The sequence below is a fragment of the Cannabis sativa genome, chromosome 1 (genome assembly GCF_029168945.1).
Source record: "Cannabis sativa cultivar Pink pepper isolate KNU-18-1 chromosome 1, ASM2916894v1, whole genome shotgun sequence".
Lineage (NCBI taxonomy): Eukaryota > Viridiplantae > Streptophyta > Magnoliopsida > Rosales > Cannabaceae > Cannabis > Cannabis sativa.
In genome coordinates, this window is record NC_083601.1 from 47,634,239 (window position 1) to 47,659,414 (window position 25,176).

The 25,176-nt window shown below is 27.7% G+C and overlaps 2 protein-coding genes and 1 long non-coding RNA gene across 6 annotated transcripts; 1 reads left to right on the forward strand and 2 right to left on the reverse strand.

Moving 5' to 3' along the window:
• The first annotated feature begins 5,067 nt into the window (after positions 1 to 5,067).
• Positions 5,068 to 7,482, forward strand: LOC115707956 (shikimate O-hydroxycinnamoyltransferase). 3 transcript variants are annotated; one of them, XM_030636072.2, is made up of 3 exons: positions 5,068 to 5,242; positions 5,380 to 5,820; positions 6,333 to 7,482. In XM_030636072.2, the coding sequence occupies exons 2-3, from the start codon at positions 5,404 to 5,406 to the stop codon at positions 7,242 to 7,244; spliced, it is 1,329 nt and encodes a 442-aa protein (XP_030491932.2). In that variant the 5' UTR covers positions 5,068 to 5,242; positions 5,380 to 5,403; the 3' UTR covers positions 7,245 to 7,482. The 3 variants fall into 3 exon arrangements, with proteins under 3 accessions (XP_030491932.2, XP_030491933.2, XP_060974438.1); XM_030636073.2 differs by having other exon boundaries at positions 5,069 to 5,242; positions 5,385 to 5,820; XM_061118455.1 differs by having other exon boundaries at positions 5,109 to 5,242; positions 5,389 to 5,820.
• A 2,893-nt stretch (positions 7,483 to 10,375) lies between these two features.
• On the reverse strand, positions 10,376 to 12,467 carry LOC115718714 (uncharacterized). Of its 2 annotated transcripts, none has more exons than XR_009688710.1 (4): positions 12,072 to 12,467; positions 11,509 to 11,602; positions 11,014 to 11,063; positions 10,376 to 10,668 (listed from the first exon to the last, which is right to left on the reverse strand). It is a non-coding gene; the product is annotated as an uncharacterized LOC115718714 (long non-coding RNA). The 2 variants fall into 2 exon arrangements; XR_004012012.2 differs by having other exon boundaries at positions 12,225 to 12,462.
• A 9,144-nt stretch (positions 12,468 to 21,611) lies between these two features.
• LOC115703740 (shikimate O-hydroxycinnamoyltransferase) lies at positions 21,612 to 24,408 on the reverse strand. Its single transcript, XM_030630972.2, has 2 exons — positions 23,865 to 24,408; positions 21,612 to 22,723 (listed from the first exon to the last, which is right to left on the reverse strand). The coding sequence occupies exons 1-2, from the start codon at positions 24,312 to 24,314 to the stop codon at positions 21,830 to 21,832; spliced, it is 1,344 nt and encodes a 447-aa protein (XP_030486832.2). The 5' UTR covers positions 24,315 to 24,408; the 3' UTR covers positions 21,612 to 21,829.
• Positions 24,409 to 25,176: the final 768 nt, after the last annotated feature.

The window sequence follows — 25,176 nt, forward strand, 5'->3', positions numbered from 1 at the left end:
AATATTAATAAAAATGTGCATCACTAGTCATACTCTACCTTGGGTTGACCCATTGGATCTTAACTATGGGTTAGCCCAACCTTCACTGTAAATGAAATCTGACTTTTGGTTCACAACTCTATATGCTACCAAAAATATTTTCGAATTGTAAATATTATCATTTTAAAAAACAAGAACTGCGCAAAAATCGTGTCTTTATTCTCTTTATTTGTTTTTTTTTTTTTTGAAAAAATTGTTTATTTTCAATTTATTATTTTCCTTTCCAAAATATATATATATGGAACACTTCTTAATGGATAATACCCATTGATGGGAACTAAAAAAAATTAATAAGGTAATAATCTAATAACCTTTTATGGCAAGTTTCTAACAATTATATTTTTTTAAAAAATTATATTTATTATTTATAAAATTGGAAATAATAATTACAACTAATAATTTGAAAAAAAAAATTATAAATTATTTTTAAAAATTAATTAAAATTACTATTTTATTATTTTATGAAATGGTGAGTTTGTTAATAATTTATTATTGTAAAACTAAAAATCATTTACATGTATATTAATGTGTTTTTTTTATTAGGAGAATAAGAGCTTGATTGTGGAATCCAATTGTCTTAATATTATTCATACTCTTAAAAATAAAACGCTACAATACTTCTTAGTTCTTATATAGGCTATCATTGTTAGAGAAATATTATTATCATCCAATAATTTTTTTGATATTACCATGCATCATTTTCCTAGAATAACTAATGAGGTGTTGTTCATTATTTATATTTTTAGGATTGGAAGATGATAATCTTGTCTAGAGGTTAAATATAATTTTTTGTGCATGAAATTCTTGTGTTGGCAATTACCATTATTCAATAATGTTTATGACACTTTTTTCTTCATTTTTTTTTTTTGTTAAAATTTTCTTCATTGGTTTTGTTGTTCTTATAGATTTGGTAAGCTCAAGTATTTTAGAAAAAATAAAAATATATAAATAATTGTTAATTATTATAAAATTAAAGGTTTTAAGTTTAAAAAAAATCTTATACATTTTATATGTATTACAGTTTAAAGCTTAAAATTATTATTTTTTTTGTTTTCAGTAATGCAATTTAGAATTGTAGTTTGAAGAAATTTTATAAAAATATAAATATACATTTTTTTTTTCTTTTTAATCTTTAAAATGATTTTTATTAAAAAAAAATAGTTTGTTAGTTTTTTTGGTGTGTTTTATTTTTTAAATAACATTTCCATTTATAAATTATTTTTATTTCTATTAATAGTTTTATCTATTTTAGGAATATCGATAATAACAAAATAAGAAATATTAATTTTTTAATATTTAATTAATGATTATAAATATCAACCATTAGATATTTGATCCAATGGTCAAGAATAAAATACCCATACATGGGTAATACCCATTAAGAGCATACCCATATATATATACTAGATAGATGTTAAGTGCTAAGTAACGTATGTTAATTTTATTTTAATTTTTAATTTTTTTAATATCATAATTTCAAAATTAATAATATTCAATGTATTGATAATTATTAAAATTTGAAAGCATAAAAATAAAAATTACTATTATACTTCGTAATAGTAATTAATAAAAATTATTATTCGTCCTAAATTTATCTTCGCAATTAATGAAAATACTTATGGTTAAACTATCAAAATTTAAATTTAATTTAAAATAATATTTAAAATTCAACTAATTCTAAATATCAAAATTTAAAAATAATTTTTAATAAAAAATAAACAAACAAATTTATTATTAATTGCAACACTTTAGGTGAATTAATTATATTTAGGTTTAAGTACCTATTGTTATTTTTTTTATTATTAATTGCAACACTTTTGGTGAATTAATTATATTTAGGTTTAAGTTCCTATTGTTATTTTTTTATTATTAATTTCAACATTTTAGGTGGATTAATATCTAATAATTTGTTATTTTTTTTTTATTTTTTATATAAAATAGATATATACATATTTTCATTTTAGAGGGCCATGTACATGTATCATATTTATTTTTTCTTAAAAAATACATTAAATATAGACATGGCCACTAGTTGTCTCCCTAACTCCGTCAACTCTTAATAATATCATATAAGTACTACATAATCATATAATAAACCTCGGATGTGAATTAAATTATTAGAAAGAAAAGAAACATATGTTTTTGTTAATCACAATAAAAAAGACCTCCAATTTTATGGTAAATACTATTAAAAATTTATATAGTAGAGTAAACTACTTAAAAAATTACTCTGATAGATTCTTTTCTGTTTTGGTATCTAAAGAAAAAATTTGTCTAATTATTTTTATGATTACATTAGTAGTAACTATTTAAAATTATTTGTAATTCTTTTCAGAAAATTCTAAATTATTTACAATGCTATGAAAAAAATTTATAATATATATAAAAAAAAGTTTCAACAGTTACTTATTATAGTAATAAAAAAAAATAGTTGTGCGCACAATAAAAAATTTACATATAATCTTAAATAATTATGATATACACGATCTTAATAAAAAATTAGACTAATTTTTTTTTCTATAATACTAAAACAGATAAAAAATCTACTAAAATATTCGGATAAATGTATAAAGCTACCCCACAATATTAATATAATAATATGAATATATATAGGGAATGAGACAAAACTACTCATATGAATTTATATTAATAAATGAAAATGGGCAACAAAGACTGAGTCATACATACTCTGATATACTCACATTTTTTTTTTCTTCCGAATGAGTCACTAATATGTAACATAGCTAATTAAGGCTACTCATTCATCAATATCATAAAAAGAATAAGAAAAGTACAAAATATTGTGTTGAAATTTTCTTTAGGGTTTTGTGTTTTTTTGGTAATCAAAACGATGAATTTGGAAAACAATATCTTAACAGCTACACCATATTGACTCACTACTCAATTGGTCTCATCTTATCTTTTATTGTATATAGTTGAGTTGGGTTGGCATTGGCCTCAAAGTATTTAAATTTCACCTACAACCGAACTAACCATAACTTCAACAATTTTCAACCAAAAACTTCAACAACATAGGTACACTAATGTCTACATTCAACATAGTAAAAGTCCAAGCTTGTTTGGATATTATATATCTTAACAAGGTTTTTTGTTTTTTCTTTTGGTTCTATTTTCGTTTTTGTTTTTATTTTTTTTTTAACAAGTCTAAATTGGATCACTACTAGAAATATAGTGTATATATATTTGATTTTTATCGATCCAAAACATAATAATCGAAAATAAAAGTAGAAAGAAAAATCGATTGCGGGGTTTGTGGGTTTTTGTTTGATTTTGTTGGGTTTGTGATGTGAGAAAATGTTTCGACAGTGGTGGTAGTAGTGGTTGTGGATGGTGGTGGGTTTGGTGGTGTTGATAGATGAAAGAAGAAGAAGAAGAAAGTTGAAAATTTGAAGTGATGGTGGGAGGTAGTTTTGGTGGTTGTGTTATGATGGTGGTGTTGGGAAAAAAAAGTTTTGCTTTTTAGATAGAAGAAGAAAAAAAATAAAAGAAAAGGAATAAAAATAGAAAAAAGAGAGAGAAAATATTTTAATTTTTTTTTAATTAGTAATATTAAGTGAATTAATGAAATTTCATCACGTATTTATTTATATAAAGTGTTAATCTACTTGACACTTTAATAGTAAATTGAACAGAAAAAATACATAGCAAAACCATTCTATAAATTAAAAAAATTTCGCTCTAATTATTTTAATTTAAAATTAATTCAAAAATTAAAAAATTTGATCACAAATACCCTAATTAAAATATACTACTTCGTCCGCAAATTTATCTATTCTCTTTCTTGAAAACTTTACTAGTTATTTATTTTTATTTTTTTTTAAATAAAATGTTATATAGATAGAGAAAATTAGATCTCGTGCTCATTACGGATAGAAACAGGTATTAAGGAAGGTTTCACAAAAGTTGTAATGTTTCGATCGAAAGACCATCTAGCTACATTATGGCAACAAAAAGAAGAAAAAATATTTTATTGTGATGAACATCATCGTGACGTCATGTTAAGAAGAAGCAAGTGGAACAGATTCGTTCACTTCCACTCTAATCCAGATAAACAGTTGCCACGTGGAGAGTGATGGTGGAGAGCAGAGGAGCACTATATTGTTGCCACGTGGAATGGGGGTGGGGTTAGAAATGGAAGTCCACCAACCCCAAACTACAGTGTCAATCAAATTCAGCCAAAAAAAAAAACAGAAGTACATGTTCTCACTTCTCATTAATCACAGCATTTCCTCAATTTCATAAAAACATACCAAAAAAGAACAACATAATCTGACGGTTGTGGCGGGCCCAATTCATCAACTACCATTAAACGTGTATTGCATCACAAATTTGTAATAATATTCTCCAAAAATTATAACCCAAAGTCTACATAAATAGACAATAGAGATACCATAATTAATCCATTATATATAACAAAAACTAATTAGGATTTCTTCATCCAAATTTTAAATTTTGTAGGTTATTAGTTTTTTTTTTCTCAAATTATTTAAATTCAAAAATTCGTAAAACACAATTTAATACTAAATTTTAAACTAGAAATAATCGTCATGTTAAATATCCCTTAATAATTAGATAAAAATATTTAAATCTAATATTTAATATTTTAAGAGAATTTTTAATGATTTAAAATTAAAAAGAAAAAAAATCATAATCAACCTTATTTAATTAATTAGACAACAGCAAACAAAAATCATAATATTAATTTAATTATAAAATTATTACATAAAAAATATAAATTCATACTTTATTTACTGTTAATTATATTTTTCCTAAGTTATGGTAGATTAACTATCTCAAATATTCTCACATCCAATTCCGAAGTCAGCACGTTTAGACTGTGACGGGTCACCGTCTCACCAACTCTCTCCCCGTTAAGAAATCATTTTTTAACAAATACACCGGTCAATTTGATTCGTCCACGTGGCGGATAATTACAGGCCAACTATAGTTGGCGCGGTAGGTGAGTGACAGTACTTGAGTCTTTTGCGCATTTTCTCTTATCGATTCTCTTTATTTTATTTATTTATTTATTTATTTTAAATTTTGGCTTCTTAAACAACTTCTTTGCATTTGCACCAACTTGGACCAGAGCTTCATCCAGATTCATTTTTCTCTCTTTCGGAGCGCTGGTCTTTCTCTCTCTCTCTCTGCTAACGTACGCCTCCATCTTTGTATTTTTCAGGTAACTTCCACGGTTGATCATATTAACATACGCCTCTCCTTAACAATTATAATTACGTATTATTTTTAAAAACGACAACGAATTGCTGGCCTTTATTTATGTCGTTTTTTTGATTTTGATTGTCGTTTTTGGTTCAGTGAAGGAAGAAGAAGAAGAAGAAGATGGAAAAGCTTGTGATCGAGGTTAAGGAATCGACGATGGTGAAGCCGGCGACGGAGACACCTCAGAGGATTCTATGGAACTCGAATTTGGACTTGGTGATTCCGAGTATTCATACGCCTAGCGTTTACTTTTATAGACCTACCGGCGCCGCCAATTTCTTTGATGCCGGTGTTATGAAACAAGCTCTAAGTAAGGCACTCGTTCCTTTTTATCCCATGGCTGGTCGATTGCGCCGAGACGATGATGGTCGTATCGAGATTGATTGTAATGCCGATGGTGTTCTCTTCGTTGAGGCTGAGTCAAACTTCGTCATCGATGATTTTGGCGATTTTGCTCCGACGCCTGAGCTCCGGAGACTCATTCCTCCTGTTGATTACTCCGGTGGCATTGCTTCGTATCCACTCTTGGTGTTACAGGTATGCATGTTTTTTTTTATTTATTTAATTTGACTTTTTCTGAAGAAAAAAAAACAAATAAATTATTGAAATTATTGTGGATTAGGTTAATTCATGTTATCATTGAAAACAAAATCTATGAATTTAAAAACTTGAAATTTATTGGGAAGTAATTATCAATATAGCGTATTATGATGATTGATTGTATTTGAAGATACTATATATAGTTTTGCTCTGTTCTTTAAGAAAGGCTTTTTGAAAAAAGTACTCTTACAAATTTCTACCAACTTTTTTAATATGAAAAGTCATTTACTAATGAAATTAATTTGAGTTAATTTATTACTGTAATGATTAACTATTTATTTCGTTGGGTCCTCTTGAAAAATATATACCTGGTAGATTTTTTCATGCCCTGTGTGTGGACCACTCTTTATTGGCTTATATTTATAGTTTATAGGCCAATTTGAATGCTATTCTTATCTGAATGAATTCCATGTTAGATTTTGAGGATTGTAAAATTGTATTATTTGCAGGTTACATACTTTAGATGTGGGGGTGTATCACTTGGTGTTGGTATGCAACACCATGCTGCAGATGGTTTTTCAGGTCTCCATTTTGTGAATACTTGGTCTGATATGGCTCGTGGTCTTGACCTTACAATTCCACCCTTTATAGATAGGACACTACTTCGTGCTCGTGACCCACCTAAAGCTACATTTGATCACATTGAGTACAAACCCCCACCAGCCATGAAAACCACCACCACCACCACCACAAACTCTCCTCAATCCACTCCTGAAAACACCACACATGCAGTTGGTATGTACAAATTGACTAAAGAACAAGTAGCCATGTTGAAAGGCAAGTCCAAGGAAGATGGGAACACAGTCAACTACAGCTCGTACGAGATGTTATCAGGACATGTGTGGAGATGTGTATGCAAGGCTAGAGGATTGCCCGACGATCAAGATACAAAACTGTACATTGCTACTGATGGAAGGTCTAGGCTGCAACCACCACTCCCACCTGGTTACTTTGGCAATGTGATTTTCACATCCACACCGCTCGCTGTGGCTGGTGATCTTATGTCAAAGCCAACTTGGTATGCTGCTAGTCGAATTCACGATGCTTTGGTAAGGATGGACAACGAGTACTTAAGGTCCGCGCTTGATTTCTTAGAAGTTCAGCCTAATCTTTCAGCTCTTGTCCGGGGAGCTCATACTTTTAAGTGCCCAAATCTTGGAATTACTAGTTGGGTCAGATTGCCTATCCATGATGCTGATTTCGGTTGGGGTCGACCAATTTTCATGGGACCAGGTGGGATTTTTTGTGAGGGCTTAGCTTTTACTTTACCTAGCCCAACAAACGATGGAAGCTTGTCAATTGCAATTGGTCTTCAACCTGATCACTTGAAAGCATTTGAGAAGTTGTTATACGAAATATGATAGGGACTTTGTTTTCTGGTAAATTGTCTCTTGTTATTTTTTGTTCTCCCTTCTTCTTCTTCTCTACACTTTTTATTTTTTGTTCCTTCTTTTTGTGAATTAGACTTCCTGTCATATGATAATTTTAAATGGTGTTGTATACCTATAAACTCTAAACTTTCGTGTTACAATTTATATTTTATACTTTATAGTGGTGATAATACAACACAAACTACAGGAATTGGATCTGATTTTGAAATTAATGGCATTAACTACTCTGCTTTTATGATTCTTTGGCTTTGATTTTTAAGGAGCGTTACTGAATATTGGTTAAGATCTTGTTGTTATGATCATTTCGATCAAGAGTAAATTAACAGTTTTTTTTTTTTTTTTTTTTTTTACAGTGATTGTTAAACAAAAATATGATTTTACTGTGGATCTATATATATATATATATCACCTCTCTTTTAAGAATTCTTTTTTATATATTATGACTGATTAGGGACAATAAATTAGAAAATGGTTTGCGTATGAGATGATGTAATTACACTCGCACGCCATGTTTGGTGGGTGAGGAAAGAAAATAATAGAATAAAGAGAAAGTGTAAATAAAGAAAATCACTTTCTTCCATAGTACTTTACTATATTAGTAAAATAAAAGCAAGAAATCCCTTTGTTAATTATTATTATAAAATAGCATGTGGTGTATTGGTATAAATTGTTTTTATTGGCATCTTTTTTGGATCAAGAGTTCTAAGGGTTTGTTTGGCACAATTTTTGGAAAAGTTAAAATTTATTTTTTGAAAATATTGTAACAAACATATGTTTAGGAAGCAGTCAAAAAATAACTTTTTGAAAGTTTTTTTTAGAGAAGTTACAGCTAAAAGTTAAAACTGTTTCAACCCAACTTTTAGAAAAAACTATTTTCATTAAAAGACTAATAATTTTTTTTTTTGCATTGAAAACCATATTTACTTATTTATTATATATTAAAAAAAAATTAAAATAAACTAATTATAATAAAATAAATAATTATTAAATTTCTTATTTTTTTAAAAAATATAATTAATATTTTATTTTAATATTAACAAACAATATCAACGAGTTTCTAATTTTTTTTACATTTTACAAACATAATAAAAAAATTCTTAAAATTATTTTTATCAAATGCATATAAATGAATATTTGAAAAAATTTTAAAATATATAAAAAATAAAATATTATATAAAATAAATTTTTACATATTTGTGATTATAATAAACTAGATTATAACATTATCATTATCATTATAATAGATCTTAACAATTCATAGAATTTTGAAATTTATAATTTACCAAATACCCAGTTCAGCTTTTTTTCACAATTCTGCTACAACTGTTTTCTTTCACAGTACAACTACATCTATTTTTTTTTTTTCCATAGCACAATTGTGTTGTGCCAAATTAACCCTAAACTTACTAGATTTAGTTTTTATTGGAGGTAGTGTCATCCATGTGATGAGAACCGTTAAGTAGGGGTGTGCAGAAATTCATCAAATCCAATCATAACCGACCGATCCAATCCCAACCGATCCAATAGAATCAGATATCCAATCATAATTGGATCGGATTGGATGCAAATTTTAAAAATCCAATTGGATCGGATCGGATGTTGGATGAGACATCTGATCCAATGGATAACTGAACCGATCCAATCCAATATCATCCAATGTCCATCCAATCATATTTAATATTTATAATTTTATATATTTAATTATTTTGTTTTAAAAATATATTAATTATTAATAGATTTTAATGTGCACCTGCACACATTAATTTAATATTTTATATAATATTTGTATTTGATGTATTGGGCTTGTTTATTAAGACTTTTGCTTATTAAGTTATTTGTGTTATATTTTTATTATGGGATCACGAAAATTAGGTTGGATTTGGATTAAACTATTGTTTATTATTGGATTATTAAGTTTTAAATTTTATTTTTTCATATATTTTTTCTTTTTAATGAAATTAGCATAAATAGTAGCTAAAATGGATTGGATTCATCCATTCCAATAAAAAAACCAGTTAAAGTATCCAATGGATGGAACCGATCCAATCCAATACATCTATTGGATCAGATCGGATCGGATGACTCAATTCAATTAGATTGGATCGGATGGCAAAATCCAATATCCAATAAATAATTGGATTGGATTGGATGTGATCCAATGAATACCCCTACCGTTAAGCTGATTATTAATAACCCAATTAAAATAAGTTAATATATAAAGCTCTTACAATTGACACGTAGTCCACGACCCGTGATTTTTTTTTTTTTTTGCATAAAAAAAACATTATTATAAAATTAGTTTTCATTTTAGTAGGATAAGATTTCAAGATTTGAAAAATTGATAGTAATCACTCATTTTGGAGGGTAGTAAATTTTCTTTGGGCTTGGGCCACCAAAAGCTTTTCCACTCCTTTTCTTCTTTTTTCTCTCATGAATTCTTCCTTTCCTTCCCAAACTTTTTTTTCTTCTAGATTTTTTATTTTCTCTACGAGACTGTCATATATATATATATATATATATATATATATTTTTTAAAAAAAAGAAAAAACCTTTGATAGATAATAAAATTCAACAACCTGGTCAATTACAAATAATTTTTTCTAGTAATATTGATAAATAAATCATATTAATTAAGTTTTTTTAACAGCCGTCTAAAAAAAAATTACAATATCTAATAACAAATAATTAAAGAGTCCATTACATTCGAAGGGGAATAAGATCCTTTAAGAGTATTATTATCAATTTTAATGAAATCAAAGAAATATAGAGAATACACAAAACACTAATTAGTAAGAAAAAGGAAAACCCCACTACTACAAAATTGGCTTTTCCCAACAGTTTATAACTGTCTTTTATACTATTTCCCAACGGTTCCTATAACTGTTGGCTATGTGGGTGTCATAAAAATGCAGAACTTTAAAAGACGGTTTATAACTGTTGGGAAAAGTTATTTTAAATGACGGTTTACAACTGTTGGGAAAAATCTTTTTAAATGACTGTTTATAACTGTTGGTAAAAGTATTACGTAGATTAAAAAAAAATAATTATAATTACAATAATAATATAAATAAATTTCAACAAAATAATAATATACATAAAAATTAATAAAATAAGAATCAAAAACATAAATTCAAATTATTATATTTACAATATTTTTCAGAATCATAAAAATAATTTGTTTTTTTTTTCATTTATTCTTTCTTTTCCTTTCATGTTCTTCCTATATCTATACATCCATATATTATTAATTTCAAAAGTAATTAAGAAGGTCGCTTCAGGGCAAGACATCCTCTCTTCCGCCCCATTGATCAATCATCTCTGGAAAAGCATCGTCTTGGTAACTTGCCATAATATTACCCTGCTAATGGACACTGTCATTATTCTCCAAAACTTTCTGCAAACAACAAATTGAATAACAATTGAAAGTCTAAAATGAGAATTACAGAAAATGTAATACTTCATCAAACTAGTAAAAAAAAAAATTATCTTTTCCAATACTTTACAGCAAACTACCATTATACAAAAATTATAATAAGAAATGTAATGCTCATTTCAAATTATCAAAGATTGAATGAATGAATGTGTATTGTGTATTAAATGTAGTGTTATTTAATCTGCAGTCTCGTCCTTAATGTACAAGATTTTTATATATAAGATGAAAGCTTTGAAAGCAAGTAAAGCTTACAAAACAAACAGTAAATAAAAAGAATTCCAAAACAAAGCACAATGTTAAAATTACCTTCAAACAGAAGCTTGCTGAGAAGAGTTGATAGTAATCAAAGCTAAAGCCTACAACATTAGAATGAGAATATAACTTTGTGAACCCAAAGATATATGTATTTATAGTTCTTCCCAAATTCTAATAATCATACAGATAAAACTAAATCGAGCATTTCAAAAATTAAAAAATATGCACAAAGACAATTATTGTAACTATAATTAATTATAAGTACAATGAGAATCTAATACAATAAGAATGTAGTTTATCAAATTCAGAAATTGAGAGTTTTCAACTCACAACCAAGTTGGTTTATAATGTGCAGCAATGACCATTCTTTCGTTTATTGAATTACACATGTTTCTCTACTCCTAATAATGTGATTGCATATATATTAAAGACAATGATCATTGCTTATTAATACAATCTTGTTGTTTATACAAATTCATATATATAGATATATATATAAAAATCCATTGCCATGGTAAGTTCGAAAATACAACACAAAAACCAAACCTTGAGAGACTAAGTATGTATCTTCCATTCTGAAATTGAAGCGATAATTTCAGTGATGAAGGATCGAGAACCAAGTGCCTCCTATTCCTTAAACCTGCATAAGAATAAAAATTGCAGCTTAGACTACAAATTGAACAAGGCCTCTAAAGAAAAATTTCCTGGCAGCACAGAGGTTCAACCATTTAAGAGTTGCAAATTCATACAAATCAACTCCTAACTTGGTCCATATCAAGACTCAAAACAATTTCTCTGTTGAATGTAGAGTTATAGAACCTAAAAAAAAATATTTATTACAAAGGGAAAAATTGCACAAGTTCTGGAAAAATAACAATTTTTTTAACTATCTACAATAAAAAAAGAGAGAGATACTCCCGCCATTACCGAACAACTCACTATCTCACAATTTACTCAAACGAGAAAATAATGCCTTAGAAAATTTGAAAAAAAAAAAACTCAAACTAAACAATCAGTAATATATGTGTATGATATAGGTTGTTACAAAAAATATATTATATAGAACAAAGACATTTCAAAGAAAGATGTAATAAAGAGGATTTGAATACCAATATCACACTCGGTACCAATGGCAAGAACAGTGGCCAAATACTTGGTGTCGAAGCCACTTTTCAGATTTGTGCTCTTCACCACAATAATATCCACCAGAGAAGCGCCCAATAAAAAAACTATAAACAAAGATCTAGAAAGATAAAACTTACAAAATGTAAAGGAAAGATCAGAGACAAGGACGTCGGATGTGAGCTCAGCCAGGGGACAAAGGCGCGGGGTGCGGTCGAAGAGAGACGATCGGAGCTAGAGACGATCGGAGAGAGAGAGAGAGAGAGAGAGAGAGAGAGAAAGATGATTGGAGAGGGAGATTTGATCGAGCTGAGGGTAGAGTGAAATTAGGGTTTTTGCTTTCTGATTTTTTCTTACATAATAAACGATTAAATAAATCTCAAATTGTAGTTTTTCATTAAAAAATATGTATAAATTTCTTTTATTAAATACATTTTTTAACTAAAGTTAAAATAATTCTCAAATATTATTTTAGGACTTTAAATATTCTACAATAATTTTTAGTCCTCCAATAATTTTTCTCTTTTACAATATTTTTTTTAAATAATTTTCACAATAAATTTTTAAATACAACTAATTTCTAAAACTATCATCTAATTGAAAATATATAAATTCTATTAATTCTCAAATTATAAATTTATTAAGCAAAAAAAAAAATATTTTTTTTTTATTTTTTAAATCTGAAACTTTTTTTGGTATTTTATTTTATGAAATACAAATTTGTTTTATTAAGAGAAAATGTACAATTTTCTTTTTTTAAATTTGAAAATTTTTTTAGTATTTTTTTATAAAATACAATTTTTTTATTAAGCAAAAAAAAGTATTTTTTTTAAATCTAAAACTTTTTTTTGGTATGTTAAAAAAGAATATTTTCCAATATTTTATCACTTTTAGGAATAGTAACTATTCCCAACAGTTATAAATCGTTGGGTATACTTAGTATTCCCAACAGTTAAAAACCGTTGGGAATACTAAGTATTCCCAACAGTTATAAACTATTGGTCTTTACTGTTTTTTTTTAAAAAAAAAATGTCACTTAGTATTGCCCACGGTTCTCCACCATTGGCATTAGTTTTTCCCAACGGTTTCTTTGCTTCGGTTCTAAACCGTTGGGAAACATCTCCCCTTACCTTTTCCAACGGTTTTCATAATTTACCCCCTTATTAACCGTTGGGAAAAGCCAACTTTGTAGTAGTGCCCTGACAAACATGTACAATTACAAATTTTACAAGCTCAAAAGCTCCAAACACTTGTAAAACAATTAATTAATACATGCACACAAAAATACAAACATAATATATATATATATTTATATATCAGAGTATAAAGAGTAGTAGGATCAATAATGATAGTAAAAGATGCATAGTTGTTGGTGATAATAGTAATATTGAAGATGAAGCTGAATTTTTGTATGGACGAGGTCGATTTGCAGCATTTCCTCCACCATAGACTCCTCCTTTGCCTCTCTGTGCCTTTTTTTCTTCTTCTTCTTCTTCTTCTTCTTTCAAAATAGCCTTCTTATTATTATTATTATTATTATTATAATAATAATAATTTGATGATGATGATTTGGTTGGTGTTTTTAGAGTCACACAGCTTGAAGATGGAGTAATATTATAACTACATGTACATGAGATTATCACTAATAATAAAATCAACCATCCAATATTTACAAAATTTCTCATCATATATATATATCTTCTCCTTTTATTCATACATATAAATAAATAGTAATAGATAGAGATCAGAAAAAAGGTTATTTATATATGGTAGGTTTGAGCAGGGATTATATATGCACTTTAATTAATTAAGCAAGTAATATAATTAATTAATTAAGATGATGAAAAGAAAATTACTTTAATTAAAAGTAAATGAGGTGGGTACCCATGTTTCAGATATTTAATTATGATCTAGAAAATTCAAAGAAATTGTATACTATATTTATATATTTATAGATATAATGAGGCGTTAAAAAGGAGCAAGGAATGCAGATGAGAAAGAATATTTAGGTTCTTAATTTTATATATATGATGTTCAGATGGAATGGAATATTAATTTTCCTTAAGAGTGTTTTCTCTAAACTGTATTGTCAAAGAGACAAAAGGCATTATTACAACTGGCAATTGTTAGAAATATATATATTTTAGAAAATTCAACATTTCATTCACTTTTAAATTTTTTATAAAAAATTATAGGGAAATTTTACAATACACCCTTTAAAATAGATACATTGATGTACCCTTATCTATTTTAGCACTCGAAATAATTTTTTAGTCAAATTTTTTCTCATGGTCATGTACGTTATAGTTATTTAAGACATCTTGTAAGATTTTAAGAAATTTGAAAAAGTTTAACACACCGAAAACTACGTTCAAACAGTGTATTACACTCGTAACTATTTTATTTTATACGCGTGTAAAATAGACTGTTTGAACATTGTTTTCTATATTGTAAATTATTCGGAATTTTTCAAAATTTTATAGGTTATCTTAAATAGTTATAACGTACATGAATATGAAAAAAAATTAGACTAAAAAATTTTTTTAGATGCCAAAACAAGTCAAAGGTGTATCACTACATCCCTTTTAAGAGAGTGTATTATAGAATCACCCAAAATTATATATCCAAATTAATTCACTATTTACTTTCATAATCAATTCATAAACGATATCATATATTATTATATTAGTTATTAGTATAATTAATTATTATATTCTACATTTTTTTAGTTTAATAATTGTCATTAAAAATTACTAACTATAATTACAATATGCCATAAGAGCACGTGTCTAATAACAATATTTTAAATTATGGTTATATTGGAAAGAGAATATCTTTAAAAAAGTAAAACCATACAACTACTAGTAAGAGAATAATAGTTTATACATACATAAAATATGAAATGAAACCTTCAAGGGAGAGGATTAATTTATTTCTCAATTATGTTCCGAGTAGGGAAAATACGTATCTATTCAAATTAAAATAATAATAATAATAATAATAATAATAATAATAGTATAATGTAATTCAAAATAAAATAATAATAATAATTTTTTTTAGTAAAGATAACTATTATAAGTTAGAAAATAGAAACACTAAAAGCTAAGAGATTATTCCATCCAAAAAAATATAGTCTATTTTAAAAAGGGATAATTGCGGCAAAAATCCCCAAAAACTTAGAGTTGATACAGATTAATCCCCAACCTCAAAAATTGGCGGTTATAGTCCTCAAGGTGATATTTTTTGTTAGTCCGTTGGTCCCTAGTTAAATGCTCCGTTTGTTCATTTAAAAAAATGCCATCTGTTGACAAATTATTGGTTAAAATCATAATTTTAATTTAAAACAATTTTTTTTTTTAAGAAAACAAATAAATTATTTTAAAAATTAAGTTTTCTTTTTTTGTTTTTTTTTCTTTTTTCCTTTTTCCTTTTTCATTAGTCCAGACCCTTCTTTTCTCTCTCCACTTCCTTTTTTTTCCTTCTACGCCTAAACCTCCCATTCTTGTCTGGTAGATGAGACATTAGACCTTGCTTGTTCTTCTTCTTCCTCTTCTTTTTTCTTGTTCTTTTCCATAGTCCATGCTCTACTCAGATGCCTTTGAAGTTGCTCATCCAAGCTTTTCAGATCTATCTGATCCGCTCTCACATACCCACCACCACCTCCACCTCCACTTTCACTTTTCTCCTTCATTTTCCAATTCCCTTTCTAAGACAAAAAAACAATCAAACCCCAGTTGAGAAAAACGCCCAAACAAGCCTCAAGCTTGAATTTTGGGTTCTGGGTTTTACAGTACAAAGCTTTGTGAAAACACACACACACACTCTCTCTCTATTTCAATGACTCTCTTCTTTTGGTTCCTCTGATAGTGGCTCAAAACGAAGGCGATGACTAATGATATAATGGTGTCCCCAACGCAGTAGTAGTACCGCGTTTCCCCCTTCACAATCGTCCATGTGGGCACATGGATTTTGCCTGAACACGACGTGTGTTTCTGACCCACTTTGGTCATTTTTTTCACACTCCAAACCCATATCTCCAAATCCATGTTTGGCTTCTCTGAAAATAACTTTCTTAAATTTTTTTTTTCTGGGTTGGGGTCTTTTGAGCTTGTTCTCAAATACCCATTTTCTCTTCTCATTTTCTTTATACCCAAACACTATTTTTTTAATTTTCGTTTTGTTAGATCTGGGTAAACATGAAGGAATCGACAGTGGGGACTAAGCCGATTGACAACATCGGGGCTAGAGTGGAGGTGGCTAGGGCTGGGGTCGGCTGTGAATGCTGTTACTCTGGATGTGGTTGGGGTCGACTGGGTACACTGGCAATCAGAGGAGGTTTAGAAGAAGAAGAAGCTAAAAAGAAAAAAGAAAATAAATTTATGTTTTTAATATATATTTTTTAATTTTTTAATTTTATTTTATTTTTTTTAATTAAAATTATTATTTGGACCAATAAAAAATTGACACGTGACATTTTATTTGAGTTTAACGGATCAGTTAAAAAGGGGACTAACGGACTAACAAAAAATGTCAGCTTGAGGACTATTACCGCCAATTTTTGAGGTTGGGGATTAATCTGTATCAACTCTAAGTTTTTGGGGACTTTTACCGCAATTATCCCTTTTAAAAATATGCTAAATTAATTCATGGGTCGCAATATTAAACATTGTGACTTACAAGAGAAAAAGATATACTCTAAAAAATTAAACAATAAAACTTAAATTACATCTTGACTCTATCTTGAACTCGCTTCAGGTATATAAAATTGCGGGATAATTGCGGCAAAAGTCCCCAAAAACTTGAGGTTGATGCCAATTAGTCCTCAACCTCAAAAATTGGCGGTGAAAATACCTAAGGTCCCAATTTTTGTTTGTCCGTTGGTCCTTTTTCTAACGGATCCGTTAAACCCAAATAAAGGGTCACGTGTCAATTTTTTATTGGTCCAAATAATATTAATTTTAAAAATTTAAAATAAAATAAAAAACTAAAAAATATATTTTAAAATTATAAATTTATTTTATTTTTTCTTATTATTATTTTTTTTTTTATTATTCATCTTCTTCAACCATACAAATACATTCCCTAAAAAAAAAAAACCAGACAAATACATATAATATATATATAACATATTCTTTTTTTTTTTTATTATTCATCTTCTTCAACCATACAAATACATTCCCTCAAAAAAAAAAAAAAACCAGACAAATACATATAATATATATATAACATATCAATCGAATTGTAACTACTTCTTAATTTACAAAAAATAAATCAATCATCAGCTGTCTCTCTTTACGCCTCAAATATATATTTGCAAAATTGGTATATATATATTTATATATAACTGATATAACCCATCCATTTTAACAATATATATATATAACTGATATATAAATCAAGATTGGGGGTGGTTGAGTTCGAAGAGACTCTGATATATAACTCATCCCTTTCCACAATATATATAACTGATAAAAAAAGAAAAAGAAAGTCGGGTTACCTAATTTGGGGGTGGTTGAGTGCGACGGGGACTCCGAGATGGCACCACTACCACCATCCGCCAGAGGCGAAACTCCAGGGGTGGCGCGGCGAGGGTTGGTGGTGCAAACAGATCTGAAAATGGAGAGAGGGTTGGTGGTCCGGGAGTGAGATCCTTTGGTCTTCGATTTCTCTGGGTTTTGGTCTTCGAAGGAGGAAGAGGGCGGCGGCTAGTTACGGAAATCGTAGATGGCTGGGTCCGCCTTCGCTCCGGCCTAGTGCTTCGACTCCGGTGGTGAGACGAGAGAGAAAGAGGGCCTGGGAGGGTTTTGTAGAAGAAGAAGAAGAAGAAGAAGAAAGAAGAAGAAAAAGAAAAAAAAAGAAAAAAAGAAATTTATTTTTTAAAATTAAAAAAAGTATAAAAAGAAAAAAAAATTCTAATTTTTTAATTTTTTTTAAATATTTATAATTATTTTTAAAATTAATATTATTTGGACCAATAAAAAATTGACACGTGGCACTTTATTTGGGTTTAACGGATCCGTTAGAAAAAGGACCAACGGACAAACAAAAATTGGGACCTTAGGTATTTTCACCGCCAATTTTTGAGGTTGAGGACTAATCGGCATCAACCTCAAGTTTTTGGGGACTTTTGCCGCAATTATCCCTAAAATTGCTTCCCACTCTTACTCCATTATCTATTAAAGCGAGTAATCTTCATTCCATTCGAAGTGGATACCCGTCTCGCACGTCAAATTTCCATAAAACTTCTATACTCAAGTACATGATATGAGGAATATAAATATATATTATCGATATTGGCGTTAAATACATTCCCCTTTTTCTTTTTGAAAATAAAATACATTCCCCTTTAGGATTAGCCAACTAATTATAATTATTAATCATTGTTTCATATAAAGCCGATAGAAATAAGCTAATATAATTATGAAGCACAAAAAGCAAGCCCAATCTCGGAATGATTTTGAGAGGTTTAATTAAATTAATCAAAATTGGTGCTTTACTTGTTTTCAAAATGGTTGTCTTCTACTGCTTTTGCACTTTTTCTTAATAGATGGTTTGATTACTTAATTTAAGACATAATTATTAACAATTAGTACCATGCAATGCCATGTGTATGCACACACACTCAAAATCAACTAATTTTTAAATTTCAAATTTATGGAGTACATTATTATTGATGAAGTTGGTTTTAAAATCAAAAGTAAGCCTCTATCCTTACACTAGAGGTGGCAAAAGATCTCCATATTCGGGCAGGGGATACCAATTTCTTTATATTGGGTTCAATTTAAGGGTCTTCGCATTGCGGGTGGTGTAAATTTTAACCATTTATCAAAACAATTCTCGTATGCGATTTTTCTAATTTTTTAAACCGTACCCGCACCGTGAAATTAAAAAATTGCAGAAATCGCACCGCAAAAAATAGTGCAGTGCGATTTTTACGGTTTCTGCAGTTTGGACTATCACCAAATAATTAAACTATCACGAAGACAACAAAGCTTCAACAACACTTGTCAAAAATACCATAAGACTTAAAATTAATATGAAAAAAATTTTAAGTTTTAACAATACAATAATTAGTGGACTTTGGACTAGACCTTCACATATTGGACTTAAATAAATATAAAAATTATATACATATATTTTTTTTTTATAATGTGCAATACTGTACGGTGCAGTTTGAACTGCATATTAACAATTCAAAACCGCACCGCACTACATGATTTAGAAAAAAATTTCAAACCTGATTTTTTTTACGTTAAACGATTTGATGAACGACCTTAGTTCAACCCTATCACCACGATTTAGATATTATGAAAAAAATAAAACTATAAATCAATCTCAGATTCTCACAACTCATGACAACAATTAAAAAAGTTGCAATTAAAGAAATTAAAAAAGAAATATATCAATATATATGTAAATGGGCCAGGTATCCGTTTAGGAGACTCAGATAAACCGGATCGGGCTGACTCAACCCATTTACAATTTTACATAACTTATTTTAAAACTATCACTATTTACATGGTATAGTAAGAAAGACAAATGAATAGTACAAAATAAGAGTAATTGTGAATAGTACAGATAAGAGTAATGATAATTTATGTATATATAATATACATTATATCACCCTATTAGCTTTTCTTTCACTTTTCATTTTTCACTTCCAAAAATGTACTTTAGGGTGAAAATTATAATCACTTATTAATATACAGAAATGGGTTTTCAAATTTGAATTGAGCAACCTTTTTTGAACAATTGAGTTGAGCAACCTTAATACTGACAAAATAAACATAACTTAATAGACTATTTTCATTTTTTATGGTTTTCTTTTGGGTAAACTTTATAAAAATATGATTTTTTTTGGAAAAATTATTTTACACAATTTTTCCTATCTGTTTTTGAACTTTTTATTTTTTTTGAATTTTTCTCATGAAGTAATTTTTCTGTAAAAAAAAATACATTTGACACAAATTGTATATTTTTTTTTACAAAGTAATTGTATAAAAAATTGATAAAATGTGTAATTTTCACATTTTTAATACACAGTAGCAATGGGCTTTTTGACACTTTTTCATGCACAGGAGAAGTAGAACAGGCCTAGGCCCAGTATAAATGGGCTTTTTGACTACTCAATAGCTTGTGGACTTGATTTACTCTGCTGTCACTATTTTTAAAGAAGGTCAAGAATTTCAAAAAGAACAAAGAAAAAAAAAAAGAAGAAAACGGTCAAAAATCGGCAACGTTCGATTTCCCCACCGCTGAACCCTAGCTACCAGTACAGAACCAGTACCAAATTATCTATTTTCCCAAAATAATCTTTTTTTTTTTTCAATTAGTAAAATAACTCTATTTTTTCTCAAATTTTATTCTTTTGTTAGTTAACAGTTATAAGTTCTGTTTTAGTCCTTAAGGGTTAGTTTTTCTGTTTTGTTTGTTAATCAAGATTAGTTAGTTTAATTCTTGTTTTAACTGCCTTGTAAATCTAACTCTACAAATACAACAATGCTCTCTCTGTTTTTTTCAATAACTGATTTTTTCCATTGTTGGTGTCAAGTTTCCAAAATATATATATATATAATAGTGATTGTTACGTGCCAAGCCACGTAGTGTTAGTTTTATTTAATATTTTAGTTTTTTATTTTAATTAATAATTAAATTAGTATAATTATTTGAATGATTTGTTTTATAAAAATAAAATATGTGTCAGTATATTTAGTAAATAAAATATAGTTGTGTTATAATAATGTAAGTTATTAATAGTAAAATGTACATTAATCTTCTAACTGAAAAAAGTTCTATTATTTCATTTCATATCTAATAATAGCTACACAACTATATATTTATAGATTTTCACATTCTTTGCAAATTACTAATAAGCACCAATAATATTTTTATATTCTAATATTTTTCAACCTTCTCCTCTTGGTGGTAAAATTAAAAATAAAACTAAAAATAAGCACAAACATATAAGGTAAATACTAATTACAGCCCATTTCATCTTCTTTTTATTTTTTAAGCTATTTTATCTTTTCTAGACATTTTATCTATATTTTTCTTTTTTAAAAAATAAATAAAAAAAATTATTAATATTCTTTTTTAAGAGAGATATTTGGCTAAGATGATTTTTTTTAATTTATAAAGAGATTATTAATATTTAAAAGATTGTTTGATTTTTTGGGTTTAATTATGGTTTATTTGTTAACGGGAGATCAAACCTAATCGTTAAATTTAACAGAATATTCTTTTATTTTTAACTATATTCTGTTAAACCAAGAAATGCCGTTAGATAGACACTTTTAATATATAAAGATATATGTGATTGGGGATTTTTTCTGTCTTATTATCTAATATTATGCACTATTAATACATGCATTAATTAATACAATAGACTGTTTAAACTCTATTTTTGACATATTAAATTTTACTAATTAGTTATAATATACAATATCATAAAAATATAATTGAACTAAAAAAATTAAATCGGATACTGAAATAAATAAAAATGCAATGGTACATCCTTTTGTAGAGTATTACCTTGCAGAATTTTGCACGCATGCCTTTATTATAAATATTTGAAAGAACATATCAACTAGAAACAAATACAATACAAAATATTTAGTAACACACACCCACACTTTGAGAAATAAAAAAAAAAATGCAAAAACAAAACATTAAGACAAACACACAATACAAATTCTAATTAGGTGAATAATAATAATTAGCCGAAACAGACTAATTAATAACATTTTTAGTCACAAATTTGATTCACCACACACTTAAAATAACTATTAAATTTTTCCACATGATCAGAGTGAAGAGATATATATACTGATATGTCTCCATTATTGTTATCAAATATCCAGGATCTCCCCTCATTAGATATAGCTCCACAATGTGCCAAGAAAGGTGGACCCCACCCAAAATCAGCATCATAAATCGAAAATTTAGACCAACTATTAATATCAAGGTTTGGAGATCCAAATTCAAACCTACGTCTAGTATTGGGATGAACTTTCAAAAAGTCAATTACAGATCTCAGATAATCATTATCCAAATTCACTTTCAAAGTTTGATGAATAAGATTAGATGCATACCAAAAGGGTTTGGATTGAATATCACCAGCCAAAGCCATTGTCGTATTTCTAAAAACGACATTGCCAAAATAACCAAGTGGAAGTGGTGGTTTAAGTTTGGACCTTCCATTAGAAGAAAAGCCTAATTTAGTCTCTTCATCTTTAGGAAGTTCACGTGCCATGCACGTGCATTTCCATATAAGGCCAGCCAAAATTGAAAATGTGCTGAAATTATTATTAGCTTTGAGTTTCAAAGCGTTGAGTTGATCCTTAGTGATTTTGACTACAATCACTTTGAAGTTTTGGTTATTATTATTAAGACCATGATTGTTGTCTTGATTGGGTTGATTAAGGAGTCGATATCCATCATTAGTGTGGTCAAACAATATTTGTGGTGGATTTCTAGGAGAGAGTAAAGTCCTATCGAAAATTGGTGGAGTTGTAATGGTGGGTTTGGCTCGAGTAATTTGAGACCATGCATTTACGAAATTGAAAGCTGAATTTCCATCCATTACAACATGTGCTCCTCCCACACTTAGACACACTCCACCACATCCAAAGTAAGTAACCTGTTTAGTATATAAATTCATGAATATCAATGCTAATTGAAGACACAACTCAATGTGACTGATATTTTATCAATTTATGTTAATTTGGTTGTTTTATACAAAGTAGCTGAAATTGTGCTTTTTTATTTTACATTTTTATACTTCTCTTTTACATATATTAATGATTAACTATCAAAATATATAATTTATAACAATTATAAATTAACAATACATTATAATATATTGTATATACATTATAAGGAGAGAAAATAACCATACATTATAATTATCTAAGTATATGACTCATAATTTTTCAAAAAATCATATATATTCACCTAGTCAAAAAATATATATTTTATTTTAATTTGGTTGTTTTATACAAAGTAGCTGAAATTGTGCTTTTTTATTTTACATTTTTATGAGTTTTTTACAATTTTTTTTTAATGTAGCAGCAGCGTGAAAACCATAAAAAAATAATTATCCGTATTTTGTTAGAAAAAAGTTAAAAATCAATGTAAAAATATTTTAAAAAACTGTAAATTAGTATTTATATTATTTTTGAATATTTATAAAATCTTTTTTTTGCTTCAAATAATGCTTATTAGTGCATTGTTAAAAAAATGCTTTATTATAGTACGGTGTAATTTAAAATTATATATAAATATAATTATTTTTTCGAACAAAAAATCATATATATCTTTATTAATATAAGCAAGATCGATTATATATCATATTTGTGCGATCTAGATAAATCCAGTGTACTAATAATTATTATGTTTCTTTCAAAAAAAAAATAAATGTACATAATAATCAAATTACAAATTAACAAATTAATGGATCAATATTATATTAAAAATATAAAGTAAGAGCCAGTGAAAGATATACTATTATAATAATTTTTATTATCAAATTAATTAAGATAAATAATTATTTAATATTATACTTTATATATATTCTTTACAAACACTTTAATATTGTCAGTGACAAATTTTTAGATACTTTTATAAAATAACATAATACACTATATGATGGATCAAGTGGTGTATGACAATTATTTTAAGGTGACAAGTAATAATAATCATTAATATACATTACTAAAACTATTGATGCATGAATCACATTTCAATATCATAATCAATATGAAGTAGCTAGGTTTACACACCTGTAAGGCCAACAAAGGGATTGAAGAAATTTCGGTAGAGTAATAGTCTGAGGCTGGAGGACTGAGCTTGGAGAGATCTGACGAGGAAGTAAAATCTCCAAGCTCGTGGATGTGAGAGCTGGTCTCGGCCACAACAAACAACACACCATCGTCATTACAGTTAATCTGAAGACGATGGTTGTGGTCATGGCCGAGACGGCCTGCAACAGGATAAAATAGATTGAGAACCTCAGCAAGAGAATTTTTGAGGAGAGATGAGTCAAAGAAGTTGTGAGTAGATGTTGGAACTTCTTGATTAGGGTTATTATAGAAATAGAGGCCTGTGCTCTTGCTGCCCTTTCTCACTTCTTCATATAATAAGTCTAAGTTGGATAATGGAATACTAATTGGCCGACAAAGCCCATTCTCAAGGGGCTTCACTAGACTCCTCTCCTTCACCTTTACTTCCATAACATTAATATTATTTCCTCACACAATGCTTTATTATTATATCTATGCATGCTCTATATAGGTCCAAACTTCAATAAAATAATTGGTACACTTCAATGTGTCCAATATTTTCATATATATATATTTTTTTATAAATTATTATTGTTAAAATTAAATATTAAATTTATTTACTTTTTTTATAGTCTTTCATTCTTTTTAAATGTATCAAAGAATTAATAATTTTTTTTATCAGTTTTCAATTAATTTTTTTTCATGGAAATTTAATTTATTTCTTCCAACTAATTCATCTATAAATTTGTTTAAGTATAAAGCCATTTATTTATTTTATTAATTTGGATACTAAAACATGTTTTAGACTCTCTAGCTATCTTATTTTTCCTTATATAGAAATTAGTTCAAGCTAGTTCAATAATATTGGAATAATTTCTATTATTTAATTTTCCTTCACTTTCACTTTAACTTTCACTTTCACAGCTTTCATATCATTCATATTTCATAATAATCACCATTGATATTTTATCACACCAACCATTACTGACCTATCTATAAGTCTCTTCCCTCCTTTATATTACTACCAATTAACTCTTACCTATACAATGAAATAATGAATGGTCAGCGTGGGTCATTCAAGACAGCAATTATATGTTTTTATTTAAATATATGGCAAGACTATAGGGTATAGAATTTAACAAAATTTTTTTATTGGTAGGAAACTTTTTTTTATTATTGATTTTAGATTTATTATAATGTAAGGTGTATATTTTTACGAGACAGTTGCATGTATATATACAATAAAAATTTTATACTTTCTATAATACTATATTTATCGTTAAAAATAAAAACATTAATATTTAAAAAATTA